The 23,978-nt window shown below is 40.1% G+C and overlaps 1 protein-coding gene across 3 annotated transcripts in view; it reads right to left on the reverse strand.

Moving 5' to 3' along the window:
* Positions 1 to 16,956: 16,956 nt before the first annotated feature.
* The window catches only part of USP42 (ubiquitin specific peptidase 42), an 84,118-nt gene continuing 77,096 nt past the window's right edge, over positions 16,957 to 23,978 (reverse strand). For 2 of the 3 annotated variants that reach the window (XM_088451855.1, XM_088451857.1), the window contains 2 exons: positions 22,971 to 23,969; positions 16,957 to 17,842 (listed from right to left, as the gene is read on the reverse strand). In XM_088451855.1, coding sequence (XP_088307981.1) covers positions 17,827 to 17,842; positions 22,971 to 23,969 — 1,015 coding nt within the window. In that variant the 3' untranslated portion in view covers positions 16,957 to 17,826. Of the gene's footprint in view, positions 17,843 to 22,352; positions 22,873 to 22,970; positions 23,970 to 23,978 lie in introns of those variants that run through there. The other variant, XM_088451856.1, reaches the window with a different exon arrangement.

Here is a 23,978-nt window from a genome sequence, read left to right on the forward strand (position 1 = left end):
GCTCATGTGTCTTGTAGTGCACCCACCCAGAGGTACTGGTTCTTTTAAATAACATACAGACTGTTGTAACCAAAACACTATTTATTCTGTATATGGCAATACAGACATGGATATATGATCAGCAGACAGATACCGATTCTTTACAGGTACAGCATACACAGGTGACGGAAGCGCAATCACCAATCTACATACACACTAATACAGTAGGAATGGAAACACAGATTATATTATTTTCCATTATTCCCACAGTATTACAGCTAATGGAGAAGGGAACAGGGATGGTAGCCAGATTGTAACAGATGGGAAAATAAAACACAACTCTGTGCGTGTCCTCAATGGTGGTTAGTGCCGAGTGTCTTCCCTCCCTCCCCCCCCCCCCCACCACCCCCCCCGCCCCCCCCATGGCCGTTGGTTACCGTTGGCTCCCTGTGGAGAAGGTGCCTAGGGGTCTATTTACTAAGCAGTGTTAAGGTGTCAGCCAATCAGCTCCCAACTGTCATTTTTCAAACACAGCCTGTGAGATGACAGTTGGGAGCTGATAGGCTGGCACCTTATCACTTTTCACTCTGTCTCCTAACACTGCTTAGTAAATAGACCCCTAGGAGTCCTACCCAGGGCACCAGCACACAAGGAACTTCTTGGCTAAACATGAAAAAGTTGACCGTATTAGATCTGCGTCCGCTAATTGTTTACCCCAGACACCTTGTTTTAACTTATCTCTGAAAAAAAAAAAAAGCACAAACTGAGCGGACAACACAAGAGTCATAATTCTCACACGCTGTACAGTGAGTAAGCAACAAGCGCCATAAGTTTTTTTTTTTTTTTTGTATATATTGCTGTACATGATAAACAAGTTTACACCACACGGTATATATTGCTTGTAGTTTTGACCACCAACCAGATTAACACATTTTTTATGTGCCACTGACTGAGGCAATTGGAGATGTTGACAATGGGTTTGCAGCGGTTGTGGACACTACTAGACAGCTAAATACTGACTAGCTCAGTGTCACTACAGAGCGGCTCAGCATCACTTAATTCTGGCATTCCAAGGTGATCGTTCTTTTTTCCATTTAGTGAAGATTGGAAACACTGATCACATGTCTGAAATGTGCAGTTTATTTTACGCAAACTTTTTGTTACGTTGAGCTAGTTACAAGATAATACGGGCCCGGAGGACAACCATGGCAGCTTCCCAGAAGAGGACCCGGTTTTTCCAAGTCACTGGCCACACATTCCTGCCACCGCTGTAAAAGAAAGCTATTCCAGTCTTCCAAGTATGAGGGAAACACCATTAAAAAAAAATTCTGGGCATGGGATTGCAAAAGTAGAGAAACAGGTGCACGGTCAGAGATCACATAATCATCAATCAAGGTGGAAAGTATTCTTCAAAAAAGGTGATCAGTAACCAACAAATAATCTCTTCTTGAAAATGACTTATGTACTTGGGAGTGAAGTGTGTTAACATTACACTATATTTTATGAAGCCTTAGGGAGAAAATTCATAACAACGTCAGTGGGAGGAGGAATGAGCCCATGTCAATGGATTTCTCAAATTTAGAATTATTATTTTTAAAGCTGGGTACACACATAACAGATATATCTGCAGATGATGGTTGTTCATACACACTGAACAACCATCATCAGTTTTCTGGGCGGGTGTGCGTGACACCCCCTCCCTCCCCTCGGCCTCAGCTACAAGTGTACAGACGGTCGGCTGACTGTACCGTATACACAGCACGATGCCCCAATATGTCTGCAGATACATTGGACATTGGCTGTGCAGCACAGCCAATGAGCGATGTCTGAACGACGTCATACTGATTGGCCAATATATATATATATATATATTGTGTACATTGGCCAATCGATCATGCAATATATCGACCAGTGTGTACCCAGCATAAGTCACTCCGCACAATCAAACTCAGGGTATCTTGTAGCTGCAAAAGTTAAAAAATAATAGTGAAAAAGTTATTAAAAGGTACATTAGGAGCATATAAACCTTAAACAAGGTGGATTTCACCAGCCTTAATAAAAGGTAAATCAATAAGAAGTGTGCCCCCAGGAGTCCTTCAAATTGGGCGATTCCATGTAACAATGTGACCAGTAGAGGGCCAAGCCGCAACCACTGGCAGTAAATCAGGGACTGAAGTCAATCAGTCAGAACCCGGCATCAGACTCCCACAAGCAAAAATATAACCAAAAAGAAAAAAAAAAATGTCACACTTGAGGAAAGAAAAACATATGCCTTGTGTATAAAAACTAGTGTAGCCTAAAAAGAAATTTAATTTCTACTCCTGAAAACAGCTGTCATTGCCAGAAACAAAATGAGCAATGGCTGAAAATCAAAAAGAAAAATATACATAATACAAAAAACAAAAGCGAAATAGAGGGCTGTGCCCATTAGTGAACATCAACAAAATGGGACAGAGACCCAATGTGCAACATCAGTGGAAGCTCACGGTGATATCTAAACAAAACATATGCTGGTACTGTAATTCTAAACTTAGCACAATGCACGAGAGACTCACATAGTGGTCAAACTGAAACTTACATAATAAGTACATTTCCTGCGCTTTAGGTAAACTTGTATGGAGAAACATTGCACAGTGTTATCTTAGACATCTGGAACGCCCCAAGAAATGCTTGTATTTAGTTCCTATAGCAGTTTTGGATACATTTGAATAAAATATTTACATTTGATAAAAAGGTAATACTTTACTATAACATAAATAAAATAATTCCATAGTGTAAAAGAAAACTACGAAGTGAGTTTAGTACGGAGAAATGTACAAACACCAATAAAGCATTGGGTAAGTTTGTGCCGCCAGTATACATGTGCTGTGCACGATAAATCTACCAACTTCTGGGGGAGAGGCAACACCATTCTTCTTTAAGGAAGTCATACAACAAATGGCTGGGTGCGGGTGTTGCATAACGCTGTACATATAGATGACATCAGTGTCCTGCTCCTGAAACCATTGGATAAATGCATGGTCCTGGGTAGAGGTAGCTATCCCGGGCAGCTATTGTTAGGTAACAAATGCCAGGAAATGCATTTATAACATATAGAACTATCAGAGCCATTATTTGCTGGGAGAAAGCACTCTGGGCTGTGGTATATAGGTGACCCAACACAAGTCATTGACTGTTTGCTGAGAACAGGTTGAAGGATGATTCATTGGACAATATTTCCTTACTCCAGGGCTTCACTAGATCTTTGCACAAATGAATTTACAAACATTAAGGGTTAAAGGGTAATGAGTGATTTATGCCCTACAACCCAACTATGATATCCTGCATTATGGAGTTTTTATTGGACCATTTATAACCATTTGTTAATATTTACACTCAGTTGCTCACCTATTTGACTTGTACTTTTTGCTTGTGGTCACGGATGCCCTTTGCTGATGTTGTCCTCAACTAAAGACACCATTGCTTGTGACCCATAAAGAAACTAATCTGTCTTCCTAGCAAACACCCTTCCTCCAGAGGCATTGAGGTCTCCTCTTATAGTAATGCTAACTAAAGTTATACTGTAGGCAACCAAGCAGTCCGGCATTTTTCTACATGATCCTGAAAAGTACTGGACAATTATTTGCTATTAGTTTCATTAGCCCATTCCCTGCTGAGTGTTCTCTCAGCCATTTTCCACATTTACACTCACTACATTCAAACATTAATATCAGACGACTTTATATTTTCAAAAAATACCATTAGTCATTTTGTTGATTCTTACATAAAAGCTTACTGAAATGGGCAAAAAAATTATTATATATATATATATATTTATTATATAATATACACATACATACATCAGAGCGCCTAAGGTGCCACACAATAAGAAAGATTGCATATAAATATTCAGGGCAGGTGCTAATAGTGCATTTATGAGAAATGACCTATTTATAAAGAACTGTGTATCACAGACACATTTGTAAATATATAAAAACAATACAGTTTATTTATACTAAAACAAAATGGAGTAGGGACATGAATGACATACAGACAATATTAAAATAAATAACAAAATCAGACAAGAAAATAATAAGAGCATGGATAAGAACATAAAAGCACTAATAAATATATGCTGAAAAAACGATAAATGTCTTATCTTGTTTTTTTGGAGGAGTATATCAAAGAGGTACAGGCTCCCAACGCGTTTTGTCTCCTAATGGACTTCTTCAAGGGGAAGAAGTCCATTAGGAGACGAAACACATTGCGAGCCTGTACCTCTTTGATAAATGTCTTATCTTGTTTTTTTGGAGGAGTGTATCAAAGAGGTATAGGCTCCCAACGCGTTTTGTCTCCTAATGGACTTTTTCAAGGGGAAGAAGTCCATTAGGAGACGAAACACATTGCGGGCCTGTACCTCTTTGATATACTCCTCCAAAAAAACAAGATAAGACATTTATCAAAGAGGTACAGGCACCCAACTGTGACACACAGTTCTTTATAAATAGGTAATTTCTCATAAATGCACTATTAGTACCTGCACTTAATATTTATATGCAATCTTTCTTATTGTGTGGCACCTTAGGCACTCTGATCCAATTTCATTGTATTTATATTGTTTCCCTAAGGGGCTATCCACCTCTCACTTTCTATTGGATTGAGCTGACACCCCATTTCTTTTGGGGGGGTGCCCCTTCCTATATCTTTTATATATACCCTCCTTTTTGAAGTTTCATCTATTTCATATCTATATGCATCTGTCTTTCTTGATAATGACCAGGATAAATCATTGATCACTTCTATTTATACACTTACTTATATTTTCATGGTAAACCACATCTACTGGCGCTCCAAGAATCCATTAGAGATATGTATATAATATATATATATATATATTATATATTCATACACACACAGTACATACATATATACACAGTGCAACAGCCGGCACTCCAAACAAATGGTATACGGCCCGGGTGCAAGAAGCATATCTTAGTCAGGGTTGCAGTATGCCACGCTGTGACATTATATACAATATAATCTATGTGTCTTGACTCACTAACTTACACGTCATTAAAATGAAGATGCTCCACATATCACAAGAAAGGGGTGTCACTAATCATTTCATTAAGACCCCATGGTATTTAATTACCTTGTCACCATGGGTCAACACTTAGATATGCTTCTTCCATTGCAGTAATTGGTCTCTTTTACAGTTATATGATAAGGATTGATGTGGATGAACTTTGCTTATATGTTTAATGTAGATTGCGGATTACGTAATCGCACACGAGACCGAAAGTGGTGGTGTGGCCACCACTGATGAACATGCTGGTGATGGTGGGGTGTATATAGGTAGTTCTTCATGTTGTTATTTGTCCTTGATAAAAGATGTAGTGAACATCTGAAACGTTGGAGATATCTGGATGTGTGCTCTGATTTTGTTCAAGTCAATGGAGTGCTGCCGTTTTTTCCGTTTGGGCTTCTGGAAGTGCACCCGGGCTGTATTCCAGTTGTTTGGAATGCCAGCTGTCACATTGTGTATATGTATGAATATATATGTGTGTGTAAATTTCAAGAAAGGAATGTGATAGCAAACTTAATTTTTTTATTTTTTTTATTTTACAAATACCAGAAAAACTTTGTTGTTTTTGCTTTCACATTAATTTACCATTCAAAAATTGCAAGCAGCAGTATTCAAGGTGAAGGTTTGTTTAAAAAAATAAAATATAATAAAATCTGTTTTAAAAAAAAAAAAATTTTTTTTTTTTTTAAAAGCAATTTTTCACTGTCATTTAATATTGCAGGCAAATAAAATCTACTAAACTAAGACATCTACTGCATTACATGAGGGAACACCTTATTTTATTTGATACATGGTCTGGTGATCACCAGATAATATGAACTAAGGGCCTCATCATTTGAAAAAGGTGACCCCCCCCCCCCTTTCTAAAATGGGTGCCCCTTAATTATTGAATTGAGGGATATCTATATTTCTATAGTGCAGGTTATCGCAGGTGACCACACTGATCACCAGACATTCCTCTTTTCAGTGAGGTGCCCCAATAAAAGATAGTCATCCATCTTTCTAATGGTGCATACACACGTAGCGATCAGCCAGCGATGCAATATCGCTGGCTGATCGCCCTGCACTGTGCCTGGTGCGTGGAATGATCTATATAGATCATTCAACACACCACCAACTCTAGAGACCCTAGTAACTTGCTCGATATCGAGCAAGTTGACCGACACACACGGCCGATGGACGATATCGCTATCGTTCATACATGCCCGAGCATCGCTGGTCGAAGTTAAGTTGGTAGAGACCATTTAAAAGGACGATTTGATAGATAACAATATCGCTATCGTTCAAATTGTCCTTTAAAATCGCTGTGTGTGTACGCACCATAAGTACCGTGGGTGGTGCAGTAATGTGCCGGCCAGTAATGAGCCCTCCCCATCTTTGGAAAATAAAATTTTTCTGTAGCGTTGGGTGATAATCAGCTCCATTTACTAACGAAACATAACCCCTTTAGCGTTCGCTAGAGGGGTTATGCCATCTTTCTGCATTTAATAGCGGTAAAATAAGATTACCGCTGTTTTCACAGCATTGCTCTCGACATCTTTTAGATGGCGAGAGCGATGCAGTCCCCATTGCCGGCAATGGAGACCAGACGAAGCCTTTCTAGGCACTGCCGGGTCCCCGTGTCATGCGCATAACACTGGAGCCCCGTTGCTGGCAGTGTTTGGCTACCAGCAGCCCAGAGGAGAACCTCGCCGGAGTGGTATTAATAAATACTAGTGACATTTTAGTTTATATCTCAGTGATACTAAACGAAAATTGACGCTGGTATTTTCGTACGTTTATAAATTGGGCCCATTGTCTGGTGATCATCAGACAATAGTTGTTAAGAAAAGGTTTAGTCCAGGTCCATGGAAGAAATCTAAAAAAAAAAATTAGTTTGTGTTGGGGGACGTCAACATTCATGATGTTTTGTAGGAACTAAAATGGAATTTTTTTTTTTTTTTTAATGGTGGTCAGAAGACAAAAGGTCCCAACCAATAGGGACATCCCCATTATGTGAATATTGGGCGAGTAAAAAAACAAACACAAAACAAAAATATGTAATAAAACGGTGGATATTTATTTCCTCTCTTCAAACTGTATACTTCTGTTCAGATGTCACAGGTGGTAAAAATAAAGCCTGCTGTGAGATACAAATATAATCCTGAGTCTGTAAGAAAGCAGCATTTGAGAGGACACATTCCAGGGTATTTCCCATGTCTGCTTGAGATCGGATTCTATGCAGTGTTCATCAGTTGCGGAGTTTAGAAGGACGAAAAGTAAATACCACAAATCACTTGAAAAATATTTGAAGCAAAGTAACAGAATTTTGTCAATCAGCACCAAAGCCATTTTCGTATTACTTGCTTATAACCACCAGTTGGAATGTGAATATATTCTTATAAACTGCCACTATTCTCTGGCGCAACAAATATTTAAGCAGCATACAGTGCCAGCAGATATGAGTCACCTTACTCAAAATAATCGTATATAAATGTGAAAACTGACATAAAAATGCATTAAAATAAAAATACAAATAGAGTTCATATGTTGTGGTATTTATCATCAGATGTTCTCTGAGTGCTCCATATTTCACCACGTAACTCAGAACATGTAATAAAACAAACATACAATATTATAGCACTAGGAAAATTGTTGGGATGGCCGCGCTTCGGGGATGTGGTAATATTGTGGGGATGTGTAAATGTGGTGTGGTCGGAGGTAAGGTGACTCATATCTGCTGGCATTGTATGCTGCTTCAATATTTGTTGCGTCAGAGAATAGTGGCTGTTTATAAAAATATTGGATTGTATATTTCACCTATTGGCACATATTCTAGGCTGCAATTATAGTCCAACAGAGTAAATAGAACGCGTCTATTGGATAATGTATTTTCCAACAAACCTGACACGGGGGATAATATTAACGTGGAGGATGAAACATTGGAGGGGATAATGTAAAAATTAGAAAATATCCTCCTAAAAGAAAACCGCACATGGTGGGAAATTGTTTTTTTTTTTTTTTTTTTTTAGAATATGAGTGTTAATATTATTCCTAAAGGGTTACAGATTGAGAAAAAGCTTCATTTAATTACTCATCAGATACATTTAATTTGAAATGGGATCAAATTATATCCAATTGTTCATTAACCTTCATGGACCTGATAGTCCATGAAAGAAAGCAGGAACTTAAAAGGTTTAGAGGAACAAATATTACAGTTGGAGATTTTGATTAGTTCATTTAAAGAAATTGAAGATTTTAAAATGTATGAAGAGAGAATTGTGAAAAAAAAAGCAAAAAAAGGAAAAAGGCTATTATCTTTAAGAAAAAGAAAAAAAAATTGAAAAAGGGATAAAGTAATCTCTAGCAATATGGATAAGGATATAGAAATGAGTAAAGAAGAAAATATTGTTTTTTTTTAGAAAGGGGTAGAATACCAAAAGTATATAATAAGAAAAGATTTGATAACAGGGACAAACCTATGAGAACACCAAAGGAGGACAGTGGGTGGAGAAATAGAGGCTATAGAACCCAGAAGGAATATAACGCTCAACGACCGATACCCCATGATACATTTCAACACACATATGCACAGAAAAATAATTGGAGATTTGTACCGTATAGGGAACGGTTTCCCTCGAGGAAAAGAGATGAGGATGAGAATGTGAGATGGACATTACCAACTCAAAATAGATTTGATACCCTAAGTAATGTAGGGAGTTCTTCTGGAAAATAAATCAGGAAAGGATGTGGCGAGAAAGGTAACTCATAAGAAAAGGAAAATGGTTCCAAAAAAATCTTCAAGGACAAATACTGTTTTGAATTCTATAATTTCTAATAAGGTGGATAATCAAAAAATAGAGACAACAAAGATTTTTAATCTAAGTGAATATGAATTGGAAAAAAGCAGAAATAGCTTTTTTGTCTAAAGGCCTTAAATATGCCCCTAACACAATTAATCAATTCAGCATATTTATAGATATCCAAAAATATGTACAGAAGCTTGCAATAAAAAAAAGTATTTAGAAGATAAAATTGATAAGGATAATAAAGGAGAGGAATATGAAGGTAATACATTCAAAAAGAAATCCTCTTAACCCGACATATATGAAAGGATGCTTTGTAGAAACCTTAAAAATGTGTCATGGAAGATATAGAAAAAAAATAACCATTGACCTAAGAAGTACCATAATAATCTAACATACAAGGAAAGAATGGCTATGAAAAAACTACAAAATTATAATCAAACCCATTGATAAGGGGGGCGGGATTGTGGTTTTAGACAAAGATAAATATATAGCAGAAGGGATTAAACAGCTGAATGATGGTAAAACATATTCAAAATTTAAATTTATTCATCTACTAAGATTTTACTAAATCTAAAGAATATGGTAGACAGGTATGTTGGCCTGGGAGTAACAGATAGAAAGGTTGGAGAATTTCTCCTTAATAAAGAGTATACTATTCCAGTATTATATTTATTACCTAAATTACATAAAGATGCTAGCAATCCTCCAGGGTGCCCTATTGTGGCTGGAACCAACTCTTTCAGCCAATCTGCTCTAATTGATTACCATTTGCAACCCCTTGTAAGTAAAGAACAATCACACCTCAAAGATATTTTGATTAAGCTTGAGACCGTTGATTGGGAGGCCGATAACTGTCTGGTGACGGCAGATGTGTCATCATTATATACGATGTTCTCACACAAAGATGGTATAAAAGTTATCAATAATGTTTTAATGAGAGAAGTTTGACCCCGGATTAAGTTTCAATTGGAAGCGATTTCATTTATACTTATAATAATTTTAATTTTGATGGAGTTTTATAGGCAGGAAGTCGGTACCGCCATGGGCACCAAGTTCGCGCCCAGTTATGCCAATTTGTTCATGTCCAATTGGGAAAATGTAGCAGTTTGAACGGGGCATGGCTGGAGCGTGAACTTCGTCAATGTACCGCCTCCACTGCACTATGTCCTTTTTATTTGAAAAGGTGGCGGAAACATGGTACATTTCTGTCAGTACCTGAATGTTAAGGATTTAAATATCAATTTCACATTAGCCACTATGTAGTTAACTTCTTGGATTTAAAGAGAGACACTACAGAAATTACTAGTTGTTATAGCTCCATCTGTGAACTCAGACTCTATTGCCTATATAGGTATAGATAGTAGTCACTTACCCCAATGGCTACAAAATATCCCCAAGGGGCAGATGGTCTGATTAAGAAGAAATTGTTCCAATGCAGTGACTTTTGAATGACAAGCAAAGTTGTAGAAAAGGGGTATGATAGGAAAACTGTAGAATCCACTATAGCAGAAATAAGCAGGATGGATTGAAAAATATTGTTAGTAAATAGTCCAAAGGAAATGAGACAGAAAGAGGATTTTGATTTGGCCTTTATTACACAATTTAATTTACAATATAAAAAAGTGGAAAGGGTGATTAAAAATAACTGGAAGATACTATTAAAAGATCCTGTCCTTAAAAGGATATTGCCAGATAAACCTAAATTTATCTATAAAAAGGCACCCACTATTAAAGATGCTGTGGTATCCAGTGCCCTTCCGATGGATAGAACAAGGTTTTTACCACTGTGGAGACTGTAGGATGTGTAAATCATGTCCAAGTAAAGCAAATAAAATAACGGAAATTGATACCCCAAATAAAATCAAAGTTAGAGATTTCATCACATGCCATACAAATTATGCTGTCTATATGATTGAATGCAATTACAATTTACTATATATAGGCAAAACGAACAGAGCAGTTAAAATGCGTTGGTCAGAAGACATCCGCAATATTTTAAAAGGGAAAGAGAACCATCCACTCTTTACATTTTACGGATCATCATAATAAATCCATAAAAGAGGGATCAAACGCTTCAGTGGGATCTGTAATAATAATTGGAGGACCAATGATAGAGATAAATGGTTAGCTAGAAATTAAATGCGTATGATCTAGGATTTAAAAACCATTGGGCTTGAACTGTGATTGAGGTTAAGTGGTTTCTCTAACCTGCGATTTTGCATACGCAGTTTGTGACCTTGATATACACAAGTCCTTATAGATAATTGTATTAGTATGTGAATTAGGTTTTGTATTCTACTATACACATTATATATATATGTATATATATATATATATATGTAATGTTGGTGGGTGAAAGCTGCAGGTTCTCATTAACTTTGAGCACGGACATACAATTACACCATGCCTGTAGGCTGAGTTTTTTCCTGAAGTATTTCCAGACTACGAGATGACATCACATATGTATGTATATTCAATTTTTTGTTTTTTTTTTAATATTTGGATTAGAGGTACTGTATACCAGAATGGTACATATACTTTTTCCTGGTTAATGTCTAAGTATGTTGGACATAGGTACACACCAGTTGCGTGGATTTCTGGTGCCAAACTTCCAGGAGCAGGGTACTTATGCCGCACACGCTGTTATGTCACTCATCTTTGATAGACGCAGGAGCGTTGAAACGCGTCAGTGACTAGGGATACATATTTTTTGGGTTTGGCCAGCGCAGGTCTGGTCCCACCATGAGACTACCCAGGGTTTTAGCCTCCTAGACGGGTGAATTTATTACATCATCTGACCAATTGTGCTGTGACTAAACAGTGTATTACCTTGCTACTTTTTAGTCCTTTTACATAAATAAATGACTTTGGTTTTTTTACCCGATGAGTGGATGTCCCATATGTATCTGCACTATTCTGTCCAGCTGAGTTGGGACGTATAACGGGAAAAAGAAACCTTTATATGCATCTACATTATATGCTCACATGTAAGCATCTTTTGGAGCTCTATCTATTGCCACGTGGTGGATGCTTCATGACTGAGTGGGGAACACAGATGGTGATGGAGGACTACACTTTAAAACTCACCCCTCCATCTACAGACATGAAAGGGTATTGAATATAGAGACTGATCAACTATATTCCCATTCCGAACATGTAATAAAACATACAATATTATAGTACTGTTTGGTCTTCATCCATATAGCCAGTATGACTATTTTGGCAAAGTAAACTTGCTCCCAAAATAGAAACACAGCATTTAAACTAGCATAAATGTAATATTAAAATGTTATGTAGCATCTACATAGTAGGCCCCACATTACAGCATTAGTCAATCAGAGGCTGTGTGCTTCTAACATAGGCCCGTTCGCTCTGCTCCCCTTCAGACACAAACTCAGCTATAGTTCTGACAGAGAGCAGTTGAATGTATGTGACCAACTTTCACCCAACTGGTTGGTTGGTATGAAAATCTGGTAATGTGAGCACATGACAATCAGTAATTTGCTCCCAAGCCTTAGAAAGCTCAAAAACTGTCATTCAGATGGAAAAAAAAACCCAACATCCTTTTTATTTATTTTTAGAAATACTTTGTGCTTCTTGCTTTGGCATTAATTTGCAATTTAAAAATTTCAACCAGCAGGATTCTAGGTGAAGGCTTTAAAAAAATTAAATAAATCTATACTTGAAATTAAAATATATTATTTTGGCAAATTTTAACTGGTATTCATTTAATAGCACAGCCAAACAAGACCTACTAAACTAAGAAACCTACTGCATTAAATGAGGGAACACCTTTTTTATTGGAAACAATATGTACAAGAGCAGCACAGATGGTGTAATGGTTAGCATTACTGCCTCACAGCACTGAAGTCGTGGGTTCAATTCCCATCATGGCCCTAACTGTGTGGAGTTTGTATATTCTCCCTGTGCTTGCATGGGTTTCCTCCCACACTCCAAAAAATATACTGGTAGGTTAATTGGCCCCAAATAAAATTACCCCTAGTGTGTATGTGGTAGGGAATATAGATTGTAAGCTCCACTGGGGCAGGGACTGATGTGAATGGCCAAATTCTCTCTGTAAAGCGCTGCGGAATATGTGTGCGCTATATAAAGAACTGGTAATAAATAATTAATAAGAGCTGGGGGTTTAGACCCCAACCCATGTGGATTTTTTTTTGAGAGTCCTGATCACCAGCCAATAAATAAGGGGGCACATGGTTTCAAATAGGAGATTCCCCTCTTTCAAACAAGGGTGCCCCCATATATGTGCTGGCCAGTAATGAGCAATCCCCATCTTTGGAAAATAAAATTTTCCTGTGGTGTTGGGTGATATTGTCTGGTGATCGCCAGAGAATAATTAAAGGGGCCACATCAATGTAAAAGTCTGCCCTCTTTGAAATGTAGGAGTTCCCATGTGTACAGGTGCAATAATGGGCATATATAAGTGGGAGGTGCCCCTTCATTATTGGATTGGGGAAGATCTATATTCTATAGTGCATGTTTATAGCAGGTAACCATACTGATCACCAGACAAGATCTTTTATTGGGGCACCTCACTTAGAAAGATGGATGACTCCTCTTTCAAGTGCCATGGTTGGGGAGATTGAAAAACTTACAGCCCCTTCCCCAATACTTTTTTTTTCCTTCTTCACAAAAGTGATGTTGGAGCGCCCAACTCGTGCTCCTAATTACCCAGGTGTAAAGTAAAAGTGTTAACTCTTTAATTCTTTCTATTCATTCTACCTATTCACTGGAATTTAGTTGAGAAGTATTACCAGTTCCATGTACACAATAATTGGTGGTACCAGGGAGGACTAAAGCTAGGCATCCACTATACAATTTTCTGTCATATATCTGTCCAATCTGGCTGGTTGGAATGAAAACCTGGTAGGTAATGTATGGGAGCAAATGACAATCATCCTTTTGCTCACAAACACTGGAAAATAGCCAAAAATGATTGTTCAGACAAATTGGATAAAACCAATGAATTTAACCAATTTGAACAATTTTTTTGTAATTTTTCAGTGTTTAAAACCATATGATCGACTGTTATTTGCTCCCATACATTACAATGTTTTCATTCCAACTAGTCAGATTAGACAGATAATTGTATAGTGGATGCCCTGCTTTAGAAAAACTCAGAAATCTGGAGGGACAAACCCTGTTTAAAAAGAATCTATGTTAATGAAAGGAATATTGTCACAAATAAATTTGACCAGTGGAGAAACAACTATGTGATGTACAAGAACATGAACGGTATCCGGTCATTAGGGTCTGACTGTGGACACACTAAAGGTCGACTAGTAACACGGTTGACAGGTACTGAAGGTAGATAGGCAGTAGGTCGACAGGGACTAAAGATCGACAGGCAGTAGGTCGACACACTAAAGGTCGACTAGTAACAAGGCCGACAGGTACTGAAGGTCGACATGGTCATTAGGGTGACACTCATGGTCGACATACAAATTGTCGACGCATGGTTGTTTTTTTTAGCCCTAATCTTTACCCTAATCCTAACCCTCCCTCCTGGTGCCTAACCCTAACAAACAAAAAAAATTAAAAAAAAAATGCGTAGACCATTTGCACATCGACCTATTGCCTGTCGACCTTCAGTCCTAGTCGACCTATTTACTGTCGACCTTCAGTACCTGTCGACCTTGTTACTAGTCGACCTTTAGTGCGTCGACCTTCAGTCCCTGTCTATCTATTGCCTGTCTATCTTCCATTGTCTACCTAGACAATGTAGACCTAATAATCCACACCCAACATGAACATATTGAATACCCGAATGTAAAAGTGTGTGATTTTAGGTTAATATAAAAAAATGCATAGTAAACCTCTGACTGCCACACACACACATTTTATAACACAATTGCTTGGCATGAAGAGTCTGATCATCACCGCAGAAAGAAGTGTCTAAAAGTATCAGAACATAAAATTATTTCCTACAGTGTGTATGCCCTTCCCAAGATTCACCGACCTTCCCACCATGGTCAGAAGGAGAACCTGGAGTTTATAGACTGATTAAATGCAAATACACTTATTTAAATGAATTAGACAGTACAATTTTGTGGGGGTAACGAGATAAACAGTACTATAACCCATCATAGGCGTTATAAAATGTACAGATTTCCTGTAAAACTTCAGATCACGTGTGTCAAAGTGTGTAATTCAACGGAATCCCTTAAACATGACCAACAAGAGATGTATGAGAACATTCAGCTGTGAGTAGCATCTATATACTACCTGATTTTACTGTAGCTAAGCCTGCAAGGGGTCTCACTCTAATGGCACAATTTACTAAGCAGTGGGTTCAGCCGCATTTAGAAACCAATGGCCACCACCATTGAGCAACAGCTGGTAGATGGTCAAATCACTCAATTTACCAACAGTTGTTTTGACCTTCTAAACCAGTGGTTCTCAACCTCAACCCTCAAGTTTTCCCAACAAGTCATGTTTTGGGAATTCTGTCTGGAAAAAAGTGGAATTATTACTGACCCTGCAAAATAGATTAACTCCCCTATGCATTAAAGAAATTCTCAATACATGACCTGTTGGTGGTAGTTGAGGACTGAAGTTTAGACCTGCTGTTCTAAACTTAACCTGCCATTGCTTTCTATACCCTAATCCTGTCACAGTTTAGAAGTGTTATGGTGCATACACACGATCAGATTTTTCCTTCAGATATGAACGATAACGATTTAAAAATCGTTCAGTCGTTCATATCTGAAGGAAAATCGTTCATATCTGACATGCCTGAACGATGGACGATCAACGATGCGCGTTCCCGTTTGTCAGATAACGATATCTGACATCTGATGGGTTTGCAGTCAGACTTGGACGATTCCATTCATTTTAATGCAGTCAAAAATCGTTCAGTCGTTCATCTGACAAGTCTGACAAGTCTGACAAGTCTGACAAGTCTGACAAGTCTGACAAGTCTGACAAGTCTGACAAGTCTGACAAGTCTGACAAGTCTGACCGTGTGTATGCTCCATTACACAGATCACTAGGATTTTTTTTTTGTTTAAACAAAACAATATAGAGAAGCCTGCACAGATCCTAGTGATCCAAACAGCACTTCTAAAATCCTTTGATCACGTAGTGAGATCAAGGTTTTGAATTTGATGATCAACACTGGTTTCTAAAACACCATGAAAACCTATGTATGATAAATACTGGGGGGTTTGCTCTCCCCCAAGCCAAACACCCAGCAATAACCATTGGTTTCACACATCTCCAAGCAGACCTGGAGATTTGTAAATTTCCCCATAACTATCATTGAAAAAGCCACCATGACTTTAGCAGCACTGATCACAGACAATATAGTGAGGTCAGGATAATAAGGCATTCTTTACCTTCAACCATTGATGGTGCAAGATGTTAAAGTTAAACCAAACCCAAATTGTAGGCGTATATTATATATAATTGTAAACTGTACTGTGTTTACTCCATTTCTTAATGTTCGAACAAATATTTACACACAAATCAATGAAACATTGCTCAGTGGACTTATTTATGTGAAAGTCTGTCCCACATATTGGATCAATAAGCTGCCCTATTATGTACATTGTATGTTAGTCTTTTTTTTTTTTTTTTTTTTAAAGAAACAATATAAAAAAGTTTTTGTTTTTCTTTTCAAATGAAGTTTAGAATATGACACTTCTGGAACACACAAACAATAGGTTATACAGTTATTACTAGCACTGTATCCATTTCTCCATCTCCTGATGCAGGAGCGGTACAATTATACACCTGGCTTATTTTTTCTTCTTCAAATTTCATATCTTTAAATAAAATCACAGTATGAACAACTAACTTGCTAGGCATTAAAATAACCTGTAACCCATGTAAAATATTTGCAGCAGAAAAGGGTTAATCCAGGTCCATGGAAGAAATCTAAAAAGAAAGTACGTTTGTGTTATAGGACGTCAACATTCATGATGTTTTGTAGTAACTAAAATGGTACTCTTTCTTTTCTTAAATACACAAAATGGTGGTCAGGAGAAGACAAAGTCTCAAGCAATAGGGACATCATTATGTGAATTAAAAAAAAAAAAGAAGAATGTAATAAACTATTTTTTCCCCCCCTCTTCAAACTGTATAATTTAAAAAAAAAAATAAAAAAAAAATAAAAAAAAATTCCTTGATTCCTCAAGTTTCTGTTTAGATGTCACAGGTGGTAAAAATGAAAATTAAACATGCTGTGAGATACAAATATAATCCTGAGTCTGTAAGAAAGCAGCATTTGAGAGCACACGTTCCAGGGTATTTCCCATGTCTGCTTGAGGGATCGGATTCTATGCAGTGTTCATCAGTGGAGGAGTTTAGAAGGACGAAAAGTAAATCGCACAAATCACTTCAAAAATACTTGTGGCAAAGTAACAGAATTTTGTCAGTCAGCACCAAATCCATTTTCTTATTACTTGCTTATAACCACCAGTTGGAATGGGAATATAGTTGGTCTTCATCCATTTGGCCAGGATGACTATTTTGGCAAAGTAAAATAACTCCCAAAAATAGAAACACAGCATTTAAACTAGCATAAAAGTGATATTAAAATGTTATGTAGCATCTAAATATAATGCAGGCACCACATTGCAGTGTTAGTCAATCCTACCATAGGCCCGTTCACTCTGTTCCCCACCAGACACAAACTCAGCTGTAGTTCTGACAGAGGGCAGTTGAATCTATGTTGACTAAAGCTGGTCATACTCTAGACCAACTTTCATCCAACTAATTGGCTGGATGGAATGAGAATCTGGTAATGTAATGCTCCAGAAGCCCAGAAAATTGACAAAAACGGTTGGTCAGACAGGTTGTTTAAACCAAAAAAATCTGGGCTGGTGTATGGCCAGCTAAACTTGTAATATTAGTTTGCAAAATGCTCATTCAATAAGCCAATTGTAAGGCTTGGAACATGATTTGGTCTTTGTGAGAATGACCACATTATATTAGCTTAAATGCTGCGCTTCAGGGAGCCCATAGAAAATGTTACCTTTTCAAATATCTAAAATAGAAGGAAAATAAAATGGTTACTTTTAGAAGGTAACAAACAGGAAACTTAAGAACGACAACTACATATAAAATCAGACAATTAAAAGTTGGAAAACATACTTCAATTGTATTAGCTTATTAAAAATCCCCCAAACTTTCCAGTTATCTTCTTTCCATGTTTAACTTTAATGTGTTATGCAGTTAAACGAATGGTCAATTGCGCAAAAAATTATAATGACATTCATGTACAGATGTGCTAACACATGCCTATGCTCAAATCATGCCAAATAGCCCCGTTTAGTACAACATGGACTTTGCTACTAAACCGCGCAAAACCCTGATTCTACAGTAAGCACCTAGTACATTTTAAGAGAACGAAGACACAAAATTCAGGAGAAAGTTCACAATCCAGGTTACACAGGGAAAATACAGGTCCGACATGCGGGTCCTGCGCCATGCATCATCTGCGACTTTAAACCAAATCCTTTGCCTCAAAAAACAGAATAAAAAAAAAAAAGTACCGAGTACACTATATGCGGACTAAGCCGCAAAATTCAGGGGAGAAGAGGCAAAGTGTAGGGAAAAGTACGCAGCACGGGAACCAAACCAAAGTCATCTTGTAGAAGACAAATGTGTAAATGCATCAGATAAACGTCCCAGCCAGTTTACAGTACACTGCTATGGAGATAAAATGTACATATTCACCTGTGCTGAAAGACTGAAATGGTTAGATTAGATGAGTTAGATTAGTGTTACTTACCTTTAGAAGCAGTCTGGATTTCCACCCCTGCCGGGTTAGTGCTGTAGGGATTTGAGCCGCCGGCCGCATACAGATTCCGTCAGCGCCCGAAGGCGCTGAAATACCAATTGCATCATCTTTAAACGCACCATTGCGCAGTTTACCTGTCAGAGTATGGGCTCCCTTGTGAGCGGCAGTGCGTCTTTGTACAGAATGGATTTCCCAGACACGCCCCCAACACTCCCAATAGATGCAGCATCTACATGCGTCATTCAGCCAACCCCCGTTACTTCCCAGTCACCTTCTACTACTGTGAATCTAAATTTGTTCTGCGACTTTGTACAAACAAAGGTGCAACTCAGACATAAGCACAGACAAAAACCATCTCGCCACTGCGTCAGACTCGGAAACAGGCCCAAAGTGTACAATGTTGGATAATCTGGGGAGCTAGTTTCCATTTCCACTACTCTGTGTAGTTTAAAAGTGATCTCCACTGTTAAGAGTGGTAGTCAACCTAACTGGTGCGAGATCCTAGTAGATCAAGGGACCAAGTTCATGTCGGAGAGGAGTAGCAGGAACCCTATGAAACTGGTAGATCAACCAAACAAACCAGAAGGGAAATGACCGGTCAAGAACCAAACACCTCGCATGACTGAGCGTGAGGGAAGGATTGCAGTGTTCCCCAGCCTGCTTCAGAGAAAAGGATTCAACGGTAAGTTGACCAAAAATCATTTTCTCTTGCAGCAAAGCTGGGGAACACTGGACAATGGGAAGTTCATAAGCCACCCTTAGGGGAGGGAACGCTCAGGCTGCCTGACCGGAGAACTGTACGCTCAAAGTGGGTGCCACCGGAGGCAAAAAAAAGCCTGAAACATAAAATTGAGCAAACGTACGGACAGGGGACCAGATAGCGGTCAGACGTGTGTTGCTGAAGTCCTGCTGCCCCTAAGATCGCTGCCGCCCTCGTGGAAGGCGCTGACACCCAGTCCGGTGGCGGTCGCCCCGCACCGGCGGATCAAATAGGCAATGGTCATGCTGAGATGCTGGCCAACCATGGGCATGCGCGTCATAAGGACCCCACAGCGAACAGTGCGGTGTACTAAAGAAGACATGTCCAAGGAAACCTGCAGAGCTTCGCACAACTAGCAGAGCTAGATCATCACAGTCCTGGGAATTTGCAGAGCGAGGAAGAACCGGAAATACAATATCCTGGTGTAAGTACAAGGCCAAAACAAGTGTCGGCTGGAACGTAAAACCTGTCAGGAGAACCGCACAATTGTAATGGAAGCCTAGAAAAGGCGGCTTGCAAACCCTAAACACGGAAACATGCCAAGGGAAGGCAATAGCCAGAAGGAAGACCATCTTCCAAGCAAGAAACTGACGAGTCACTGAACGCAACGACTCTCATGGAGCCAGTGTGAGAGTCAAGAGGACTAGATCACGAGTCCACTGCACCGCCGGCGGACGAAACAGTGGCCGAATATGCTGCACACCCTGCAAAAATGGTTTGCCCCTCGGAAGAAAGCCAAAAGCCGATGGAAAGAAACTCACAGGGCCAAAGTCTGTATAGTCACAAAATTAAGTTGTCAACCGGCCTCCAAACCCTCTAGAAGGAAGGCCAAGAAACCTGAGAGGTGAAAACTTGTAATGGTTACACCACAAGAGGTTTAACCAGGTTGGCATCTTCCACTTTGTCCAGCCCTGCAACAGGGCCCGATTTCTACGAGGGGATCTTCAACTGTTAGTTTTCATGACCTGACTTGTGTGACTGAGCGTGACAAACCTTCAGGTTTTTCGCTCTGTGGTCCGTACTAGGCTACAAGCTTTTCCATTTCGCGCTTACCTCCAAACTCTGAGGTAAGCGCGAGATGGGAACGGTGTCAGAGCTCGTAGCCGAGCAGAGAGAATCCGTTCGAACTAAGCACCCACTGCTTGGTGCTCAAGGCACAAAGAATCAAGATCGGCCAGAATGAGCCTACGACATCCAAACAAGTGGCCAGATTGGGTTTCTACTCTGTCTCCAGACTAGTCCTGGAAGTGGAGCAATAACATTAGCTAAGAGGAGCAGAATGAGAGCACGGACAAATGCCATGTTGGCGAACCTCCTAGGTCAAAGATGTAACAATTGCAAATGATACCCAGCACCTAGGTGCCCGAAGACTCTAGTCAATAGACACGCAACAGAAGCCATATCCCCACAACTTGCAACTGAACTGGGTAGAGAGAGAGAGCGAGCACGTCAGGCGCTTGGCAACTCTGGAACCAATGCCCCTGAACTCTAGAAGGTCCTAGAATAATAAAAAAATGCCCCTAGACAACAAACTCCAGCAGGGAAGAATCAGCTGGAAGCCGACTAACCTACAGTGGACAACCCACCCTGTGGAGCAGAAACTTCGAAATGTGGACCCAGTCGGACAACCACCGGTAGAAAAAGTGCTGTCTCGACAGGTGCGGAATAACCAAAGCCAGTTCGTTGCAAGGAACAATGTGGGAACATTGCGCAGGTCAATCACCATGAACAACGAATCACCATGAAGCCCCACAACGAAGTCGTCGACTGAAGTTTCTACAGCTCAAGCCACCCATGCTAAGGCTCGCAAAGGTCGGATAATGACCCCCTAACCTATGAAAACAGCCTTGAGACAAGCCACCAAGAGTTAGCCGACATGTCCCGAAAGTACGCTGAGCCCCGAACAGGAAGGACCATGCATTGAGCTAAATGGGCTACTACAACGACAACCCCAAAATGCGGTTCCAACTGGATCCATAATCCGTTGGAAGTGAAAATGTTGGGCGACAGAGACCTCTACATCCGCCTATCCTAGGCCTTCTGAAGAGACTGGAGAGTCTGACGCCAACGCTCAAATGGACCCATATTTAAACCACCTAGAGAGTGGCGCACTATGGCCTAAGACCTGCACGGCACTGGGCTCCATATACCCCAGGGGCCCAAGGGCAACTGCACTTGCACAAATAAAACCATCGCTCAATTGCTATTGACTCCTAATACTGCAAAATCCCTGCCGTGTGGTAACAACAGATGAAAAGGCTAGCGTGATCCACGCGCAGCTGCCTTCCCAGGTGCTGGGACCAGCTGAGTACTAGAGATCCGGTCTCTTCAAAATAATATCTGGTTATGCCTGATTATACAGAATACACACATCTTAAAATCCACTAGCAGGAAGAAATTAAACATCTGTGACACAGGCAGCAAATACAATACCTAGCTTCTGGAAGCCAACACCATCGCTGCAGGGGAGAGGCGTGGTGTAATCCATAGAAGCACAGGACCATGGAACAGTCCCTGCCCAGGAACGGTGTCTTGCTGTAGGCCAGGGGTTCCCAACCACAGTCCTCAAGGCACACTAACAGTCCAGGTCTTAAGGATAGCCATACTTGAGCACAGGTGACTTAATTAGTACCTCTGTTATTTTGATTTAACTCATCTGTACTCAACCATGGCTATCACTAAAACCAGGACTGAGGTTGGGAATCACTGCTGTAGGCACTAGGCAGGACCCACGAATCACTGTACCGCTGCAAGAGGAGGTGCGCAGCGCTGGAAGCCCCGCCATTCTCCACTCTCCTCTAACTCAGTTCTTCACATTGTGAGGGAAAAGGATCGTATGAGCGATCCTCCTCTGGCATGTGAGGAGAGCCGCCGCAAAAACCCGTTGTTTAAAATGGCGGGCGCCATCCGAGACCGAGCTACCCGCCAGTACCCTCTAAAAGGGTGACTGCGGATGCCGGCCCCCGGCGGTCTCACTGGAGGCCAGAATTCTGCCGAGGGGTCCCTGCCAACCCCATCCTCACCCAACCGCCCGGTCAGCTCACCAAACAGTGCAGCCGCACTCACACTGTGCACTGCTACCATAAGCAGCTCACGGACGCCTAACTAAAAAGTAGGAAAAATTACAAATAAAATGTAAAAACCTAAAGCTACCACAAAGAGCTGCCCCCTAAAACGTGCCCTACTCCTCAGGCACTTAATGAAGACTGGAATTGTGGAATTGCAGGGGGGAGGAGCTTAGGATTTAAAGCTTCAGTTTTATTAAGTGCCAGCTCCTGCCCCAACCTACAATCCCATTGTCCAGTGTTCCCCAGCCTTGCTGCAAGAAAAATATGTAATTAGTTTTCTCCGCTCTCCTCACCCGCTGTATTCTTGCTCTCTGTATTCTCTTCCCCGCTGGCTCTCTCAAGCTGATGCTGTACAAATCTGTCCTCTCATAACCTCTTATATCCTGCCCATGTTTCATACAGGTGGAGGCAGGGGATGAGCAAAGCTTCATCAGCAGCTGTGCGCACTGTATGGATGACATATTTGTCCCCCAAGATAAACTACGACATTTGTGTACACACACACACACACGAAAAAACGAAAAGAAAATTCATTAAGACTTACATTTTCCTTTCTCCCATGTGGGAGATGTGTTTTTCCACAACAAGATCAATATAGTTGCTTTTGCGCTTGGAATAAGGCTCATAATTGTCTCCCTTTGCATTAATAGTATTAATTTTGCTTTTCTTTGAATCATCGTGTTGGTGCTGGTTTGAGTAACCGTTGGACTTTGCGTGGTAATAGGCTTCAGAGTGCCGTCGCCCTTGCTCTCTAGAATGATGCGACCATCCTGTCCTGTGATCCCTGGAAGGCCTGTTGTTGTAGTCTCTGCTGTCATAGTAGTCTCTGCTGTCCCGATTAGCTTTATAACCACAGGACGAATAAGAATTGTTATATGGTCTATAATTATTCCGTCGCCTGTGCTCGTCGTGGTGGTTTCTTTCTTGGCTACGAGAACGATCTCTTCGGTACTGGTTTAACTGATACGGGTCTCCCATTTTCCCTCTACTCCGTGACCACTGTCTGCCCTGGTCCCTGTAACTGAAATGATTTCTTACAGAGTAATCCCTGGGGCTATGGGATGGTTTGTAACTATTGTGTGTAGACCTTTCAAAGTTGTTTAAATGTTTTTCACCATTAGTGCTGCTTGGCCTATAGGAGTACCTTTCTCTGTCACTGCTATGAGAGCGACATCTTTTATTCTGAAGATGTTCCCTCTTATCAACAAACCGTCTCTGACTCTCCATCAGTGTGTTATGGTCATGGCCACCAACAACCGGGAAAGAATTGTTCTCTTTGATATGAGGGGCAGGTGCTGCTGTAGGTAAGTAGTTGTCGGAATTACAGGGTGGACACGCAACGGATGACTCATCAGTCTGCCTACTGCGGGAGGTCAAGCTGACAAGTGCACTTCCATTCCTTTTAACCATTTGTGATGTAGTGTCGGTGTTGCAAGGAGTCCAAGTGTCCCTTTGGTGGCCTTCGACGGGGCCAGAAGAGGATGGTGCTGTAACATTATGCTTCAAGTCCATTAGGCCTCCTTTGTTTTCTGTATTTTGCAAGCTAACGAAA

Source organism: Taudactylus pleione, unplaced genomic scaffold (assembly GCF_031769625.1).
Source record: "Taudactylus pleione unplaced genomic scaffold, aTauple2 ptg000032l, whole genome shotgun sequence".
Lineage (NCBI taxonomy): Eukaryota > Metazoa > Chordata > Amphibia > Anura > Myobatrachidae > Taudactylus > Taudactylus pleione.